The sequence below is a fragment of the Arvicanthis niloticus genome, chromosome 17 (assembly GCF_011762505.2).
Source record: "Arvicanthis niloticus isolate mArvNil1 chromosome 17, mArvNil1.pat.X, whole genome shotgun sequence".
Classification (NCBI taxonomy): domain Eukaryota; kingdom Metazoa; phylum Chordata; class Mammalia; order Rodentia; family Muridae; genus Arvicanthis; species Arvicanthis niloticus.
The window spans coordinates 31,091,139-31,107,193 of NC_047674.1; the positions used below are offsets into that span (position 1 = coordinate 31,091,139).

Below are 16,055 nucleotides of genomic sequence, written 5' to 3' on the forward strand. Positions count from 1 at the left end.
CTTTTTCCGTGCCTTTTGAGGATCTGAACTGAGGTCCTCTGTGTTTATGCAGCTGGTCCCCATCGTAGCCCTTGACATGTGATTCTTGTGAAGTTTTGTCTGTTGTCACATTAATGTCTTTCCTTGTGTTTCTTTTCCTGACTCTTAAATTGAATAAATGATTTATCTTTCTTATCTTTATAAATGTCTTTATAAAAACAAAGCAAATAAAAAGAAGCAGTGTCTACCCATTTAGCCCAGACCAATCTCCAACTCATTTATAATGGACAGTAGTGCGCCTATATATAGAAGCTGAAAGTATAAAATACTTGGAATAAAGTAGCAGTCTTTCTTAGAGTTATTTGCAACCTGGGCAAGTTTTTCTTGAGATACCAAGAATGTGTACCATAAAAGAAAAATGATAAATTAGAGTTCATCAAAATTAAAAAAACGTTTGCTGTTCAAGATCCAACTACTAAAAAGACAAGGGGCCTGTGTTGTCTGTGCCAGAGTCTCAGAATGTCCATAATACACAGGCAGCCTCATAACTCAGACAGCATCTCTGTCTAAAAGAGGTTAGAACAGAACATTTAAAAAAGACAAGTAGCTTGATAAATAAATCGAAGATATTTGATATCATTAATATCATTAGTTAATGGAATCCATATCAAAACTAAAATGTGTCTGACATGTATCCAGTATTGTTCAGGGGGAAAGTCCTGTTCATCTATTGTAAAAGTCATATTGGTAACTACTTAACTGTCGATGGTTATAAAATTTTTATCTGCCTCTCCCCCATCTGTTTTATCATGATCTTTTGTCATGGCAGCATACAAAATAGTGCTGCCAGATGTGAGAGATTGTGTTTATGAGTTTGGATTTCTCAGCTTTGCACTACATGTAACGAGTCAGATTCTGAAGACGGGCACTCATAATTTGTATTTCCATAGGAATTCTATGTACTTAGGTTCAAGTGTACCACACTTTTTTTTTTAATACTGTGTCCAGGTAGCACCTCCCCCATTCCTCATCCCACTCCCCACCACCCCAATCACCACTGTAATCTCTGCATTCAGGAGGCTGAGGCATGAAGAACAGAGATCTGGGGCTAGCCTAACTATAGAATAAGACCCTATTGCAAAGCCTTCCCCATACTGAGTCAAGAGTACCTTCTGTTTAGTTAGCAGTTGATTCTAAGCAATCATCTGTAGAATTCCTAACTTAACACCTCAGCACCAAGAGAGTCCTGTAGATTTCATTTGGAAGTGACCTACTTAACTTTGGCTCAACTGGTAACAAAACAATAGAGTTCATTTCTCCAGGACTTCATTGTTTCCTAGCTTGAGATCAGAAAAGTCTGTGTCTCCACTTCTGGAGGGAGGTATGTTCCTGTGTAAAAGAGAGAGAGGAGGATAAGGAGAGAGGAAGAGACAGAGAGAGACACATGGTCGGTCAGTCTGTATGTATGTATGTGTGTACGTATGTATTTGTTTATGTGCATATGTGTACATGTGAAGGCCGGAAGACAGCCTCAGATGTTGTTTCTCAGGCATCACCCACTGCCCTGTAGTTAGCCAATTAGTCTAGGCTGATGGACCAGCCAGCCCCTGGGATCTGTCTTTTCTGTTTCCCTAGTATTGGTATTACAAGTGTGCTCCACCCTGCCGGACTCTTTTCATATGGGTGCTGGAGTCCGAACTGAAGTCCTTGTGCTTGCAAGGCAAGCATTTTACTAAGATAGCTCCCCAGTCCTGCAAATAATTTTTCATGAGAATTTAGAAGACAATTGTATTGATAATTCAGAGCAAATAATTGCTGAAGAAAGCAAAAAAGCTATGACAACATCTCAGATTGGCTTTCATTGAAATTGGCAAAGGGATAGAAACCATTTTTCATATCGTCTGTCCCTTCTATTTATTTTTTCGGCATGGTTTCTAACATTTGCACTCTGTTAATAGAGTATTAAGTGGTATCTTGTCATAGATAAATAAACATAGTAGAATCATTTTATCAGTTGCAGATAACCTGAGAGCTATGTTATTACATTTTTAGTTTTTTAAAACAAGGCAATATCTGTGCCTGTTTGTGCCGACCCATTTGAAATGATTCCTGCTGTTGTCTTGAAAATATACATTTGTGAAAGACTCATCTTCCACTCCTCTTCCTCCTTTTTTGCTTGTGGCTATTCTGTCAATCCCATTACCAGTTGCTGGGTGCTGATCCTGCTGAGTTTAGCACAGGAGGCTTTAGCACAGGGCATTAAAACCTCCTCCTGAGGAGGTGCCAGGAAAGGAAGTGAAAGTGTTTCTTGCAGACGATTTGTCTACAGTGATTGTCCAGATTTGGGCATCACATGTGGGAACAGTTGGAAAGCTGAAGCCAAGGCTCCTGCAGTAGGAGCAGACCTTGGCAGGAAGTTCTTTAATCTAAACAGCGCCAGGTGTCCTGCTGCTGCTTATTTAGCTCCATCTAGATAAGACACGGTGTTTAAATGCTCTTGAACATCTTCCACACAGCCCAGTCTTCTTTTAGTCTACTACCCACAGGTTATCAGAGTCTGTCAGTCATCCTTGGTTCCTCTCACAGCCCTGAGTCCATCTTGTTTTTAAGACAGGCTCTCTCATTGGTCGGAAAGTTATCAAGTAGTCTGGGTTAACTAACTAGAGAGCCTTAAGGATCTGCTGGCATTGCTGCCTCTAGGCTTGCAACCATACCCAGAGGGGTGTTTTTTTTTTTTTTTCTTTTTAACATGGGTTTTACAGCCAGCTTGTATCCTCACATTTTACCAACTGAAATATCACCTCCCTCGTCCCAGATTCCTGTTCTCTTAAAATGCTTTCTTGTGGCAGAAGTCAAGCATCTGACAGTGATTTACAGAATTAAAGAGCTGCTTCTCACAGTTTTTCTTTTTCTTTCCAGCATTTCTCTGTACCGGGGTAATTGCAGGCCCATACGATTCGAACCACCCATGCTGGATTTCCATGAGCAGTAAGTAACTTGGAGCTCTAGGATGGTTTTACTTGCATTTCTCCTGCCCTTTGCTGTGTTAGCTGTGTGAAGAAGTAAATGCATGTGTGCTCAAGCATTAACAAAGCAAATGATGTTGAAGCCCTTTGAAACTAGAACACTATCTACTAAGAACCTGACATAGTATAAACTTTGAAAGTCAGAACATTGCCCACACACTACACTCTGGTCAGAGGATCCTAGCATGAGAAGGCATTCACCTTCAAGCCTCATCTGATAAGCACTTTGTCTCTGGTGTTTAAAGTCACCTTATTGACACTTTGCATGTGTCATGTGTCAGCATGTCACCAGTAGTATGGCCACCAACCCCGTGAAAGGTCATAGCCAATGCCACAGATATATCTGAGCCAGTCGCCTCCTGCTTAGGGACTCTGGTTTCACACAGTCTCGGATACTCAAGGAAAGACAATTATTCACCCTCTTGGGCTCAGGTGCAGTGGGTAAGGGGCATTTTACATCGTCACCTGGTACAGAAGAATTTTCAAAGGCTCCAGAGCAATCTGTGGATTAGTGTCTGCACCAGGAGAGCACATGGGCTAGGGTTTGATTCTGTGTGTGTATATGTGTGCATTTGGTAGAGTGCTTTACACAGGTATGGGCAGACTGCAGATTTTTTTTTGATTTTTGTCACTAACTTAAGTAATTGTCTATGCTATAAGCCCATTCTAAATGTCCTACATATTCTTGTGAATTTAATTACTATTCTGCCCTTGGGAATATGGGTCCATCCTCCCTTTCTTCCTTCCTTCCTCCCTCCCTCTCTCCCTTTCTTCCTTCCTTTCCTCCCTCCTTCCTTCCTTGCTTCCTTCCTTGCTTGCTTCCTTCCTTCCTTCCTTCCTTCCTTCCTTCCTTCCTTCCTTCCTGTTACTACTACAGTGAGTTTTTAAGCAAAAAGACCACAGTTTCTGTTTTCAATTTTGAGACTGATAAATAAATCGGTAGTAGATATTAGATAATATATATGCTTTGCTGAGTCAAAGGTTCTAGCTGTCTTTTATGGCGCCATGTCCTCTGTCAGAGAAATACTCTGTGTTCCGCCTTATTAGACATTGTATTGTATCAGTGTTTAGGTCTCTTTTGGCTAAACAAGATTAGAGTGTTCTTTTGACACTGTCACAGTTTACTCAGCTGCTTTTGCTGTAAAACACACAGCAAGTTTAAGTGTCTTTTTCATAGTTTCAGATGTAGAAATCAAATCTATCATTTGTATTTTCTGAAGCATGGCTGGGTAGTTTGCCTGAGAATCAAAAGACACTTTGTAGCCTTTTTTTTTTTTTTTTTTTTTTTTTCCTGATGATGATATTCTTAAAGAGATTATGGGTTGGGGGACTTAGGCATGCAGAGAAAAATGTGTGTACTTCTAGACAGGGTCAGTATCAGAATCGGCCATTGTATCAGTAAAATTGACTTCTGTGGTATTTAGTTTTAAAGACTATAACATTCAGATAGAAAATGAATGTTATTGTTCTAAGACAGGTTTAAGTACTGTTAAGACAGTAAACCTCAGGAGGAGGTAGGCTCTTCCAGAAGTAGTTAAGCAGCGAGGGCTGTGCCTTCATGAGTTATGCTGCTGACTCTGGTTACCTCCCACTCCCACACAGTACCTGTTGCAGTGTTAGGGCATTTCAGGAAGACCTTAAACAACACCTTGATTATGAACCCCTCGTCCCCAGCCTCTCAGAACTAAAAGGAAATATATATATATTTATATATATATATTTAAAATATATATATATATTTTAAATCTGTGTGTGCACTTCTGTGTATCTATGTCATATGCTCATGCAGGCACCAAGAGAGTGTCAGATCCCTTGGAGCTAGAGTTAGAGTTGACTGTGAGCCACCCCTTGTAGGTTCTGGGAACTGAACTCAGGTCTCCAGAAGAGAGGAAATGCTCTTAATCTCTCAGCTAGCTCTCCAGCCCCTGTTCACACCCAGGGCCTTGTGCATGTGCTAATCAAGAATGTTACCACTGCATAGTGAGAGAGAAAAAGAGAGACAGAGAGACATAGAAAGAGAGAGACCATACATCTCACAGGCCCAGAATTTCTTTTTAGTTTTTGTTTTGTTTTGTTTGTTTTGCTTTTTGAGACAGGGTTTCTCTGTATAGCCCTGGCTGTCCTGGAACTCACTCTGTAGACCAGGCTGGCCTCGAACTCAGAAATCCACCTGCTTCTGCCTCCCAAGTGCTGGGATTAAAGGCATGCACCACCAGTGCCCGACCAGAATTTCTATTCTTTATGAATTATGCAGTCTGTTATAGCAGCATAAAATGCACTAAGACAGGGGCAGTGATAAGATTGCAAGAAGTACAAAGTTCTTAGTTACAGAATATATCATAATCTTCTTTTAAATGAAAAATATTTAGTGAAAAGGGGCGTGTATTTGGTGTTTATCAATATGGTTAATTATTTTTAAAAAATAAAAGCTTTTCTTTCTCTAGTAAAATTACCTTTGAGTGTGTTCTTAAGCTAGATCGTTGAGCTCCGTGCCTGCACTGTGGCTTTAGGTAATCTCAGTGCTGTTCTGAGCTGTGCATGTGAAAATGAAGAGGGGTGCATTAGTCAACGTCAGTGACTGTTCTTGAAACACTCTTTCAAAAGTTTTATCTAGTTGTGTTTTTTCCATTTGGTGGTTTGGTTTTGGTTTGTGTGTGTATGTGTATGTTTATGTGTGTGGCTCGAGATGGGTGTCAGAGGTCAGTGCTGGGTGTATCCCTCCGTTATTTCTAGACAGGGAGAATTTAACTAGACTGGCTGGCCAGCAAGCTCCTGGGATCTGTTTGTCTCCTGCCCAGCAGTGACATTACAGAGGTGTGCCATCACACCTGACCTCAGTGCCTCACGCATGGGCAGCAAGAGCTGTATTGACCCAGCCTTCTCCCCAGCCTTTCTGTTCTCTATTGAGGGTGTTATGTAAGTTTCATTTCGAGATTTAAACAAAAAACAAAAACAAAACCCTTCAGTTATAGAAAAATATCTGAACTGAAACTAAAAGTTTGTATCCTAATTATTTGTCTTTCGAGTCTGATTAATGTCCTACCTCCAAAATAGTAGAAATTGGGATGAAGTTAAGCAAGATTCTGACAGGACAAGTTTAGTATGTTTGAAGATGTTAGTTTCTTTGCTTTCTGGATCATGTATTTCTTTAGGAAAGAGGAGGCTGAAGCAGGATCAAAAGTTCAAAACCAAACTGAGACCTGTCGCAAAAACCAGAATAGTGAGGCTTTTCTGCATCTAGTAGGTTGTGACACTTTAAAGAAACCTCCTTCCAAGTTCATTCGTTGATTCCCTCAGAGCTTGAGAAGGTTGGTAATCACCGTTGTAAAACTGGGGTTTTGTTTACTGTACTGACTGGTATATAGTCACCTTAATAAACTTATAAACAAAATACTTGTGAGGACAAGAACATGAAGAGATGCCACAGTCTGACTATGTAAAACCTCTACAGTTGAACCATTATCTTTTATGGCCTTCTGTGCATTTATATTATGGAATCCCAAAAACATAACCATATTTTATAAACATACTATCTTTTAACTTGCTTTTCAACTTAATATATTATGAACTTTTTCTGTTTCTTAATATTTGATGTGGTATTAGCATCAAGTTATATAGATATATTTGTTGAATTCATTTGCTGATTTTAATTGTTTGCATATTTTGTTTGCAATCAATGCTGAAACTGGTGTGTTATATCCAATGTGACTCTTTCCTCAAGAGTTTCAATTAAAGGATATTAAAATTAGCCTTTAGTATTCTTTATGACTAGAGAAGAATTTGATGTAATGAGCTAGAGGCAGCTGGTGAGATAGTAAAGTCATCACTGACTGGAAAGGAAGCAGATGACGTTCTTATTGAGACTGGCACAAGTCATAGAGAAGCCGAAAACTCATGAGCTAAGAGAAACTTTGTAAACTTCCTAAATATGGGTGGGAGGCAGATGAGCTTCAGCAGAGCACAAACAAGGCAGGTAACACAGTGAGGAAAACTATTAGAAGCACAGGAAAGGAGCTAACTCCAAGGGCAGAGGAGCAACACAGCGGAGCAGTGCTCTCTGTAGTCTGATGTCTGTGCTGCAGCTCTCTACAGGTGGAGTCCTCATCTAGAGTGGATGGTGTGGGAAAGTGGAGTCTTTGCAAGGAGGGTGGGATACAAGGGAGAACAGGGCATCATGAGTAGGATGCTCACAGCAAGAAGACACCATCCTCCAACCACAAAGAGGACCCTACTAGAATCAGAATGTGCCGTGTCTCTATGCTCAGAACTTTGGGCACTGTAACAGTGAGCAAGACATGACTAGTGGTTATATATAATTCACTAAGTGTATAGCATTTTGTTATATTTTTCTTAAATTACATTACCTAACACATTGCTTTTCCATTATTTGAAACACATCTGCACCCAGTCTGAGAACATTAAATGGAGTGTGTTTTATCCATAAAGCTAGAACTGGGGTTACACAAGGTAGGTCTTTGTGGGTAGCTGGAGAAACATACATAGTGGAGTTTATTTGGAAAATCAGAACTTGCTGGGGATTTTAAATGTATGTGCCTATGTGTTTAGCTGGGGGGTGGGAGACATAGGAGAAGTTTGGCTTACATGGTTGTGGGAACTGGTTAAACACACATTGAGGAAGATGGTGACCAGCTGGAACTGTGAGGCATGTGGAGCATCTTTTCTAAGCGGGCAGGAGGAGATCCTGAGCAAGGGAGTGCAATTGAAAGTCTAGTTGGTTTGAGAAAAGGGCCTAAGCTGTTCATGAAAGAAGGGATTTCATAGTATTAGCAGACCCACCTAGAACGATGGAAGTCAGCTGATAGGAATTTAATGACATCTGCAGAGTCACTCCCAGCAGCACCTACATTAGTGTTTCAATAGCTTGGGATGGTATGTTTGCTGCAGAATAGCTGTTGGCTGTCTTCCTGTCTCCAAGCTGCAGGAGACACTCTCAGAGGTGTCTGTAGTCTTGCACTCTCACGAATGAGAAAGGCACTAGAAAGGAATCCTGACTGTAATTTAGTCAGCATGGGTGTTAGCATCCAGCCACTGTATGATCTCATCAAGAGACCTAAATTTAGTGCCCTTGTCTCTAAAAATGGATGCTCCGTTGCTTAAAATACTTTATTTAGCAGTTTAGAGCCTAGGTTCTTATGAGACAAAAGCAGCATCATGACAAGAAACAGAGTTATGTTTTCACTGTAGAGAGTTATTCCTAAGTGCCTTCAGGAAGTAGTCAGTTACTAGGTCACATCCTCTTTGAGTTAGTTTTTTTCCTCCACTCTTAGAAACATAGACATTGTTTGTAAATCAGAATTCTTCCTTCATTGATCTATTTTTTTTTTCCCTGTCTCCGAACATTCCTGAGTTTCTTAAATGGTACTAAGTAGGAAACGTGAGGTCAGAGCACCACTGTAGAAGAGCTGCTGCTGGCTGCCTGCCTTGCCTGTGGACACCTGCCTATCCCCAGCAACCCCACCCCATGTTTTTGTTAATACACGTTAAGTTTTCTTTTCAGTGATTCAACCCTTAGGCAAAGTGAGCATGACCCTGGCTCAGGAGCAAATTCTGTTGAAGTTGGTGATAATGTTTCCATTCTCATTTAGAGTCAGTTTACAGGTAGATAGAACAGATCTAAAGAGTTCTAGGGGAGGATTTTTTTTCCCTCCATATGGTTAATGTATAGAAGTACCCCTCTTCCAGGCTAGGTGTGGAATTGGTGGCAGGGTGTTGTGGCAACCATCCTGTTAACAGTGAGCAGTACTTGGCAGGATAGAGGCAGAACGTTGTGTCTCAGAGCAGAAAAATGGTAGGACTTGTGCCCTGGGCAGTGTGCAGCCATGCTGAGCTTACAAACTCCAGTGCCTGTGCTGGCTGGGGCCTTTAGTTAGGACACCAGTTTTGTGTCCTTGGTATTTGTGGAGCACATGGCTCCCTTCCTGCCCCTCCCATTGTCTACAGGCAGCCTTGTGAGCACATCTACCTACTTACCCTATCTGAAACCTGCCAGGAGCTCTTTCCCTTATCTCCTTTATCCCTCTGGCACAAGCCTGTGATTCTCAGCCTGATGTCCCCTCCTCACCACTGAGGCATCTGGGTTACTTCCCATCCCTCGGAGTGCTCACATCTCTTCTCCAATCCATCAGGAGGAAGGTTTCTACCAAGTTTATGTATGTTCTCCTACATTCCTCATTGCTCTCCTACCTCCTCTTGGCTCAGGCCCTTGTTATTTGAAAACTAAGACTATTGCTACATATATGGTATTTACTGACTTATGATTCTTGCTGTCAACAAATTATAATGTTAAATTTTGATCATGAGTCCAGGGAGATGCCTCAGTGGGTAGAAGCATCTACTGCCATGCCTGATGACCTAAGTTCAATCTCTGCTATCCACATGGTGGGAGGAGAGAACAGACTCCCAAAAGTCGTCCTCTAACCTCTACTTTCATGTTTACATATACACACAGGAGGGGATAATATATGTGATTAAAATTTTTATAAACTTGATCTCTTGATTTAAAAAGTCCTTTAATGGTCCCTGTTGTCTTATGATAACTGCTAACTTTCTTCAGTTCCTATTCCACATACATAGAAAGGTGCGGCTGTTTCCTTAGGTCGGTGCAATCTTTCTAACTCTGGAATGTTGTACATACCTTGAAAATAATCTCCTTCTTTTGTTTCTTAAAGATTGTGTGTGTGTGTGTGTGTGTGTGTGTGTGTGTGTGTGTGTGTGTGTACATACATATATGTGTACATGTACATGAGTGCAGGTGCCCATGAAATTCAGAGACCAGATCCCTGGAGCTGGAGTTACAGGCACTTGTGAGCCATCTGGCATGGTTGTTAGAAACCAAACTCTAGTCCTCTGGAAGCAGTAAATGCTCTTAACCATTGAGCCATCTCTCTACCTCCTTAATGCTGGGACTGCATGTGCCCAAGTTTTCTGTGGATGCTGCGATTCACACTCAGGTCCTCATTCTTGAACAGCAGATGAACTGAGTCAGCCATCTTCCCAGGCTGTTGTAGTTTTGTAAACTGTCTGAAAGCAACAGGCACTATGATTCAGTCATATTTTTAGCCATCATTTCCATATATTTACAGACTAAGAAAATTGGCATTTAGTATAGATTGTCTATAGTACTTCTGCTTCAGTCATGTGGTAATTGTTTGATTGTAAATGAGAGAATGCTGACTAAAACTTCTTAAGGAAAAAAAAAAATGGACTCAGCCACCATAACAGACAGGCAAGTCCACATTACCTAAGGCTGCCAGGACTCCTGTGTCCTCACCTCACTCACCCTCTTGTTCTCTCGTTACAAATATTGTCTCCCTACAAGGATGGGAACAGCCCTGCTGACTGCTTCCACACTGCCTTCTGTAGCCTTCTTTCTTTCTAGTCTAAAACACCTTAATAGAGAGCAGTGGTCACTCCAGGTAGATTTATCGTTCGTTCCCTGAAACAGCTGTATAAGAAGTACGTATCAGTGGATGTAATGCTATTCCTAGTTTGTCAGGGTTTCATCAGGAGAGAAATCACACAGTGGGCAGTGGGTCTTATAGAAGACCATCTTAGGCCCTTGGCTTCTCATATTCCTGACGACTAGTTATTAGAGTTCAGCCCTGTTGTGCATAGCAACCTTAACAGCTTGCCATGTACAGATAGAAGCAGCCTTCCCCCTGTTTTCATGGTTTCTTCCCAGCTACACAGAGGTGGGATGGATTGCCACCTAAAATTGGGTTTGAATATCAAGACTGATGTCACAGATATACCCCCAGAGGGTGTGAAATGTCCATCATACAGGTAGTCGATCCATCTCCTTTGATAGTGAACTGTGGTGTGGAAGCATAGGCCGAATAAACTTAATCCTCCCCACATTGGTTTCATGGTGTTTCATCACAGCACTAGAAACCTAAACTGAGACACATACTCCGAAGTAAGATAGCCTCCCTTTTTCTTTATTTTTCGTGTTTTTAAATTTGCTTTCTGGAATTGGGTTTGAAGCTGGAGCTTTGCAAATGCTCAGCACACTCTCCACCCTGGACCAGCCTGGGCTCTCTTAAATGTACATAGAACACTTACATTAATATTCATAGCTGCCCTCTATTTCATTCATGGCTGGCCAAGGTTGTACCTGCCTCTGCTACCCAGAGTTATAGAGAGGCTAGGCCTACATAGCTAAAGCCCAGGAAGAGAGCTAGGACAAGAGTACAATTTCTAGTAACTGCATATGACCATGAATCACTGTGAAGCTTAAAAAGGAAATGTGATTCTGGCCAGCATAAGTTAGGGCATCTATCTGTGCTAACACAATGACACTCTGGAGAAACTACAGGCCGTCAGCAAGGCTGAGAGAGCAAATAAAGGAAACCAGTTCTGCTTTTATTGTGTTTCCGGTGAGGGTGGTAGAGGCAGAAGTGGTGGCAGCAGTGCAGATTCTTGGTTGTCATAGCCACGAGGGAGCATAGGGCCTTTCTGTCCCCTGCTCAGATGTTCTGAGAAGGGAATGTGTGTTGGGGGGTGGAGTGTCAGCATGGCTTGAGGACTGCTAGCAGTATATACGGGCTGTACTGAGGCATACCTTGCTGCTTTCTAGGGAACTTGGTACCAACTGTCCTCACCTGTGGTCACCTCTATTAATAATCATCTAGCACTCATTTCACAGCACAGATGTAAAATTAACATTCTGAAGAAATGGATCATTTTAAAAAAAGATTTTTGAGTTTTTTTGCCTGTATATATATTTATACCACATGTGTAACTGGTACCTAAAGAAGTCAGAAGAAGGCATTGGATCCCTGGAGCCACAGCCAATTGTGAGCCACTGTTAAGGGTTTAGGTGCTGGGAACTGAACCCAAGTTCTCTGCAAAAGCAACAAGTGCTCTTAACCACTTCTCTGGGCCCCCAAATAAGTTTTTCCTGGCTTTAAAAAAAAATTAACCTTATATTTAATGCTTAATTTCTACTTCTCCTCTCCCCCTCTCCTGCACAATTTCCAAATGACACTGCTGTAATTTGGGTACTCCCAGCCTCCCTTTCTTCCCTCCCCCAAATAATTTATGCCAGTGTTCCTAAGTGTTTCTGTTTCTGTAACAACTACTTTCTCTCAGACATTTATTGCAAGCAGTAAAGGCTGTTTGGGGTAGAAACTTGATTCACTGAATTCTTTGGTTCATATAATTATTAGGTGTGAAAAATTGGCTTCAAATCTTCAGTTTAAAATCAGTATGTGAAAGCTCTTTCTCCCTAATAACTTTCTGGTATTCCTAGAAAATCAAGAAGGCCTCCTTTTCCCAAGAGTTGTAGGTGCCTTGTAGCTTTCCACTTCTAACTCTTCTGTGTTTGAGAGAACTGTAAGATGTTGTGGCGATGGAGTTGTATAAAGTGCTGATGTTGATTTGGCCCAGCTTCCTGCCCAAGGCTGCTCAACAGAGTGCTGCTATTCCATTCCTAAGGTTTGTCTAGGGACATTTGGGAAACCATGTCTGCAGCTGTTTCCTGCAGTTGCAGTATCCTCTTACTGTGATAGAGGAAATTCGCCACTGACCACAGGATTGCAGCTTACTTTCCCAGCTACTCCGGTTCCTAGATGTTTTCCTCCCAATTCTTTGGAAACTTGGACTCCTCTAGAATCTTGACAGTCTAGAATCTGGACAGTGTGGTCTTGAAGCACAGAGAACAAAGATGTCCAATTGCTCTGTTTCATCTATAAATTGCTGTTTTCATCTATAAATACCTCCCACTGTTGTCTCTGACTCCTCTGTTTGGAGCAGCCAATAATGGAAACAAACAGGACAAGCACTGGCAAGGGACTGGATATTTGTTTAGCCTTATTTTTAAATTCAACTTGTCTAGCCAGACATATCACACATGCTGCTTGTGGCAGTCAGAACTGTAAGATGAATAGGAGAATTTCAGGTTTATAATACACATATATACACCTCCTAACTTTACAATCAAGCACTAATCCAGATGTGACTGTAACCAAGGTTCTAAACCCTAGGATATTTAAAATGCAGAGTTATCTGTGTGAGCTAGACCTTTGAAGTCCCAAAGCCTTCAAAGGCTGACTTCAGAACGAGGAGCAGAAGTGCTGGACATTTGAAGTAGGAGAGGAACTTGGTGCAAGGTTTCTTTTTGCTGGTTTTGTAAGTAGAGGAGCTGTATTGTGAGAAGCTTAGAGCAGCAAGAGTCGTGCCAACAAACTAAATGTATTTAGCCAAGGACTTTGAGTTCTGCATGAGAACTTGGCCTGCTAAGAATTCGCAGAAAGAAGCCTTGTGAAACTCTGAGCAGATAAACCAGCCAGTCTTAGAAAGTCATGCAGTAATGAGTGGGTATTGCCTTTAACTAGTGAGCTTGTGGTAGTAACGCAGCCTAGAGGAAGAGAGATGATGCAGAAAACTCTGGGCCAAGAGAGTAGAGGGCAGGCTGGACAGGGAAGGCCCTTCCTACAATGGAAGTCTCCATGTTATGTATACACATCTATGGTAGCCTGCTGTGTATGCCATTTTCTCTATCCTCATCCTAATTCTATACCCTTTCTCTCAGCAAGGGCTTAGCTCTACTCAGTGTGGCCCAGGACATTCCCTCCTTGATGTCTCAAGAAGAGGACAAAGCCAGGCCTAGCCAGTGTGAGTCTAACTTTCCATCACTGGCCACTCCCAGACTCCTGGACCTCCACACTTGTGTGCTTGAGCCCTGTTGTTTAGCAGGCCAGCCACAGCCCTGTTTGAAGGAGACTTTAAAGTACCTGTCCATCTTCATCCTGTCTTTCTCTTAGATGAGATTGTACTAAAGTTAGACAACAACAAAAGCATGGGGAAACCGACAAAAGCTACTTAGCCTGCAGTCCCTCAGAATTGTAAAGGGACAATGGGGTTTTTAAAAGAAAGTACATATGGTGCTATGTATCTTTCAAGATACGAGGAGTGTGTTTATTTCTCTCTAATGTTCTACTTACAAAACTGAGGAAGTAAGTAGAAAATCTGAATAGAGTCAAAAAATCAAAACACAAGGATTTTGAGTACATGTATGAAAAAGCCAAACAACATGAATCAGTTCAATAAAGCTTCCTGAAAGCAGACTGTGGCATAAATGACAGAAGTCAGGGCCTTTCTCATATGGTCTGTTTGGTGCATTGCCCTGATTCAAACCAAAAATGCTGTTGGGAAACAAACACACACTACACACAAGCATCCTTCTGAATATAGGCTCAGAAGTCCTCCACAAAGTGCCGACAGACAGACCTCATCAATATGTAGGTAATCATACACTGCGAGCAAATAATATTATTCTAGGAGAATAAAGGGGAATATATAAAATCATACATAAATGTAGCAAAAATATACAGCATACTTTCATAGTAATCATTCTGAACAAACCAAGAACAGAATGTTTCAACCTAATGAAGATGATCTGTGAGACCCTAGGTTGCTGTCATGCATAATGCTGAAAGAAGGAAACTGTCCCCGCATCAAGAGCAGGATGAGACTCTAGTCAGCTCTCTTCAGCATCTTATTCTTATGGGAAAAAAAAAAAAAAAAACAGTTATCACCCAGAAGGAAAAAGAAGCAGGCATCTTCACTTGCAAGTGTTCCCTATTCCACTGACTAGATACCCACTCTAAATATAAGGCTACTAGAAGTAGTAAATTGAATGGAAGACCAACATACAAACATAAACTATATTTTTGTTCAGTAGCAGTGAATAATCTTTTTTAAAAAGAGAGAGAGAGAAAAAAAAAAAAGTTTCAGCCAGATATGGTGACATGTGCCTGTTACTCAGCACTAAGGTAGGGGAGCATGAGTTCAAAGGTAGTCTGGACTAAATAAAGACCCTGCTTCAAAAGCTGGTATGGGGAGAAAAGTCCACTTACAATAGCATCAAAGGGAATAAAATTCTTTTGGTTTTTCGAGACAGGGTTTCTCTGTGTAGCCCTGGCTGTCCTGGAACTCACTCTGTAGACCAGGCTGGCCTCGAACTCAGAAATCTGCCTGCCTCTGCCTCCCAAGTGCTGGGATTAAAGGTGTGTGCCATCACTGCCCGGCGGGAACAAAATTCTTAAATATAAATTTTTGACAGAAGCAATGAGGCATACAAAAAAACTAAAACTCATGACCAAGAGAAATTACATAACTAAGTAAATAGGAAGACATCTTATAGCTCTTAGTGTATTCTATGGCAGGAATTAAGATGGCAGATTGAATACATGCTTCATCAGAATTTCACCTTTCTTTTTATGTAGAAATTAATAACCTGATCTTAAAATTCACAGCCATATAAAGGATCCCAAACAGTCTGATCCGAACTATCCTTAAAGAAGCTAAAGTTGAAGGGTGCACACTTTCCAATATTAAACTTTCCTTTAAATTTTTTAAAAATTCTGTTTACTTGTATGGGGTCACATGTGGCTATCAGGGGACAGCTTGAGGGTCTCGGTTCTCCCATTCCACCATGTGGGTCTTGGGGAACTAAACTCAAGTTGTCAGGCTTGGCTCCCGGTGCCTTCATGTGCTGGGCCATTTTGGTAGAAAGCACTTCATTTTCAAAGGCTTTCTACAAACTAATGGTGGTTCAAACATGTCCATAAGGACAGATACATAGATAAATGCAAAAGAACTTAGATTGTACAAATAGATTTTTAAGTTTACTGACAGTTGATCTTCACAGTGATGCCAAGACAGTTTAATAGGGGAAGAACATTCTTTGTAATAAATGGTGCTGGGACCATTTGATGTCCATGTGCAAAAGAGAGACCACTTCCTACATTATCCTATGCAAAGAATGCAGTGTAGAGCTGGAATGCTCCTATGACTAAGCATGCACTGACCGGAGAAGCTGTCGGTGTTCTAGAGCTGGAGACAGCATGCAGCTACATACGAGTGTAGTGGAGCCGAGCTGTGAGCCACCAGAAGGAAACATTTAAAAGACAGAAATCCAGATGTACAGTAATAGGAGGCAAAATTTATAGTTTGGGTTACATAGAAGTTTTTTTTTTTTAAGTTTATGTACTAATTGATAACCATCAAATAAAGAACATGACCCAC

General features: G+C 41.2%; 1 protein-coding gene across 1 annotated transcript in view; it reads left to right on the top strand.

Annotated features, from left to right (window-relative positions):
- Positions 1-16,055, top strand: part of Tmem131 (transmembrane protein 131) — a 151,734-nt gene that overhangs the window by 68,888 nt on the left and 66,791 nt on the right. The window contains exon 4 of the mRNA XM_034521541.2: positions 2,899-2,967. Within this exon, the coding sequence (XP_034377432.1) occupies positions 2,899-2,967 (69 nt within the window). The remainder of the gene's footprint in view (positions 1-2,898; positions 2,968-16,055) is intronic.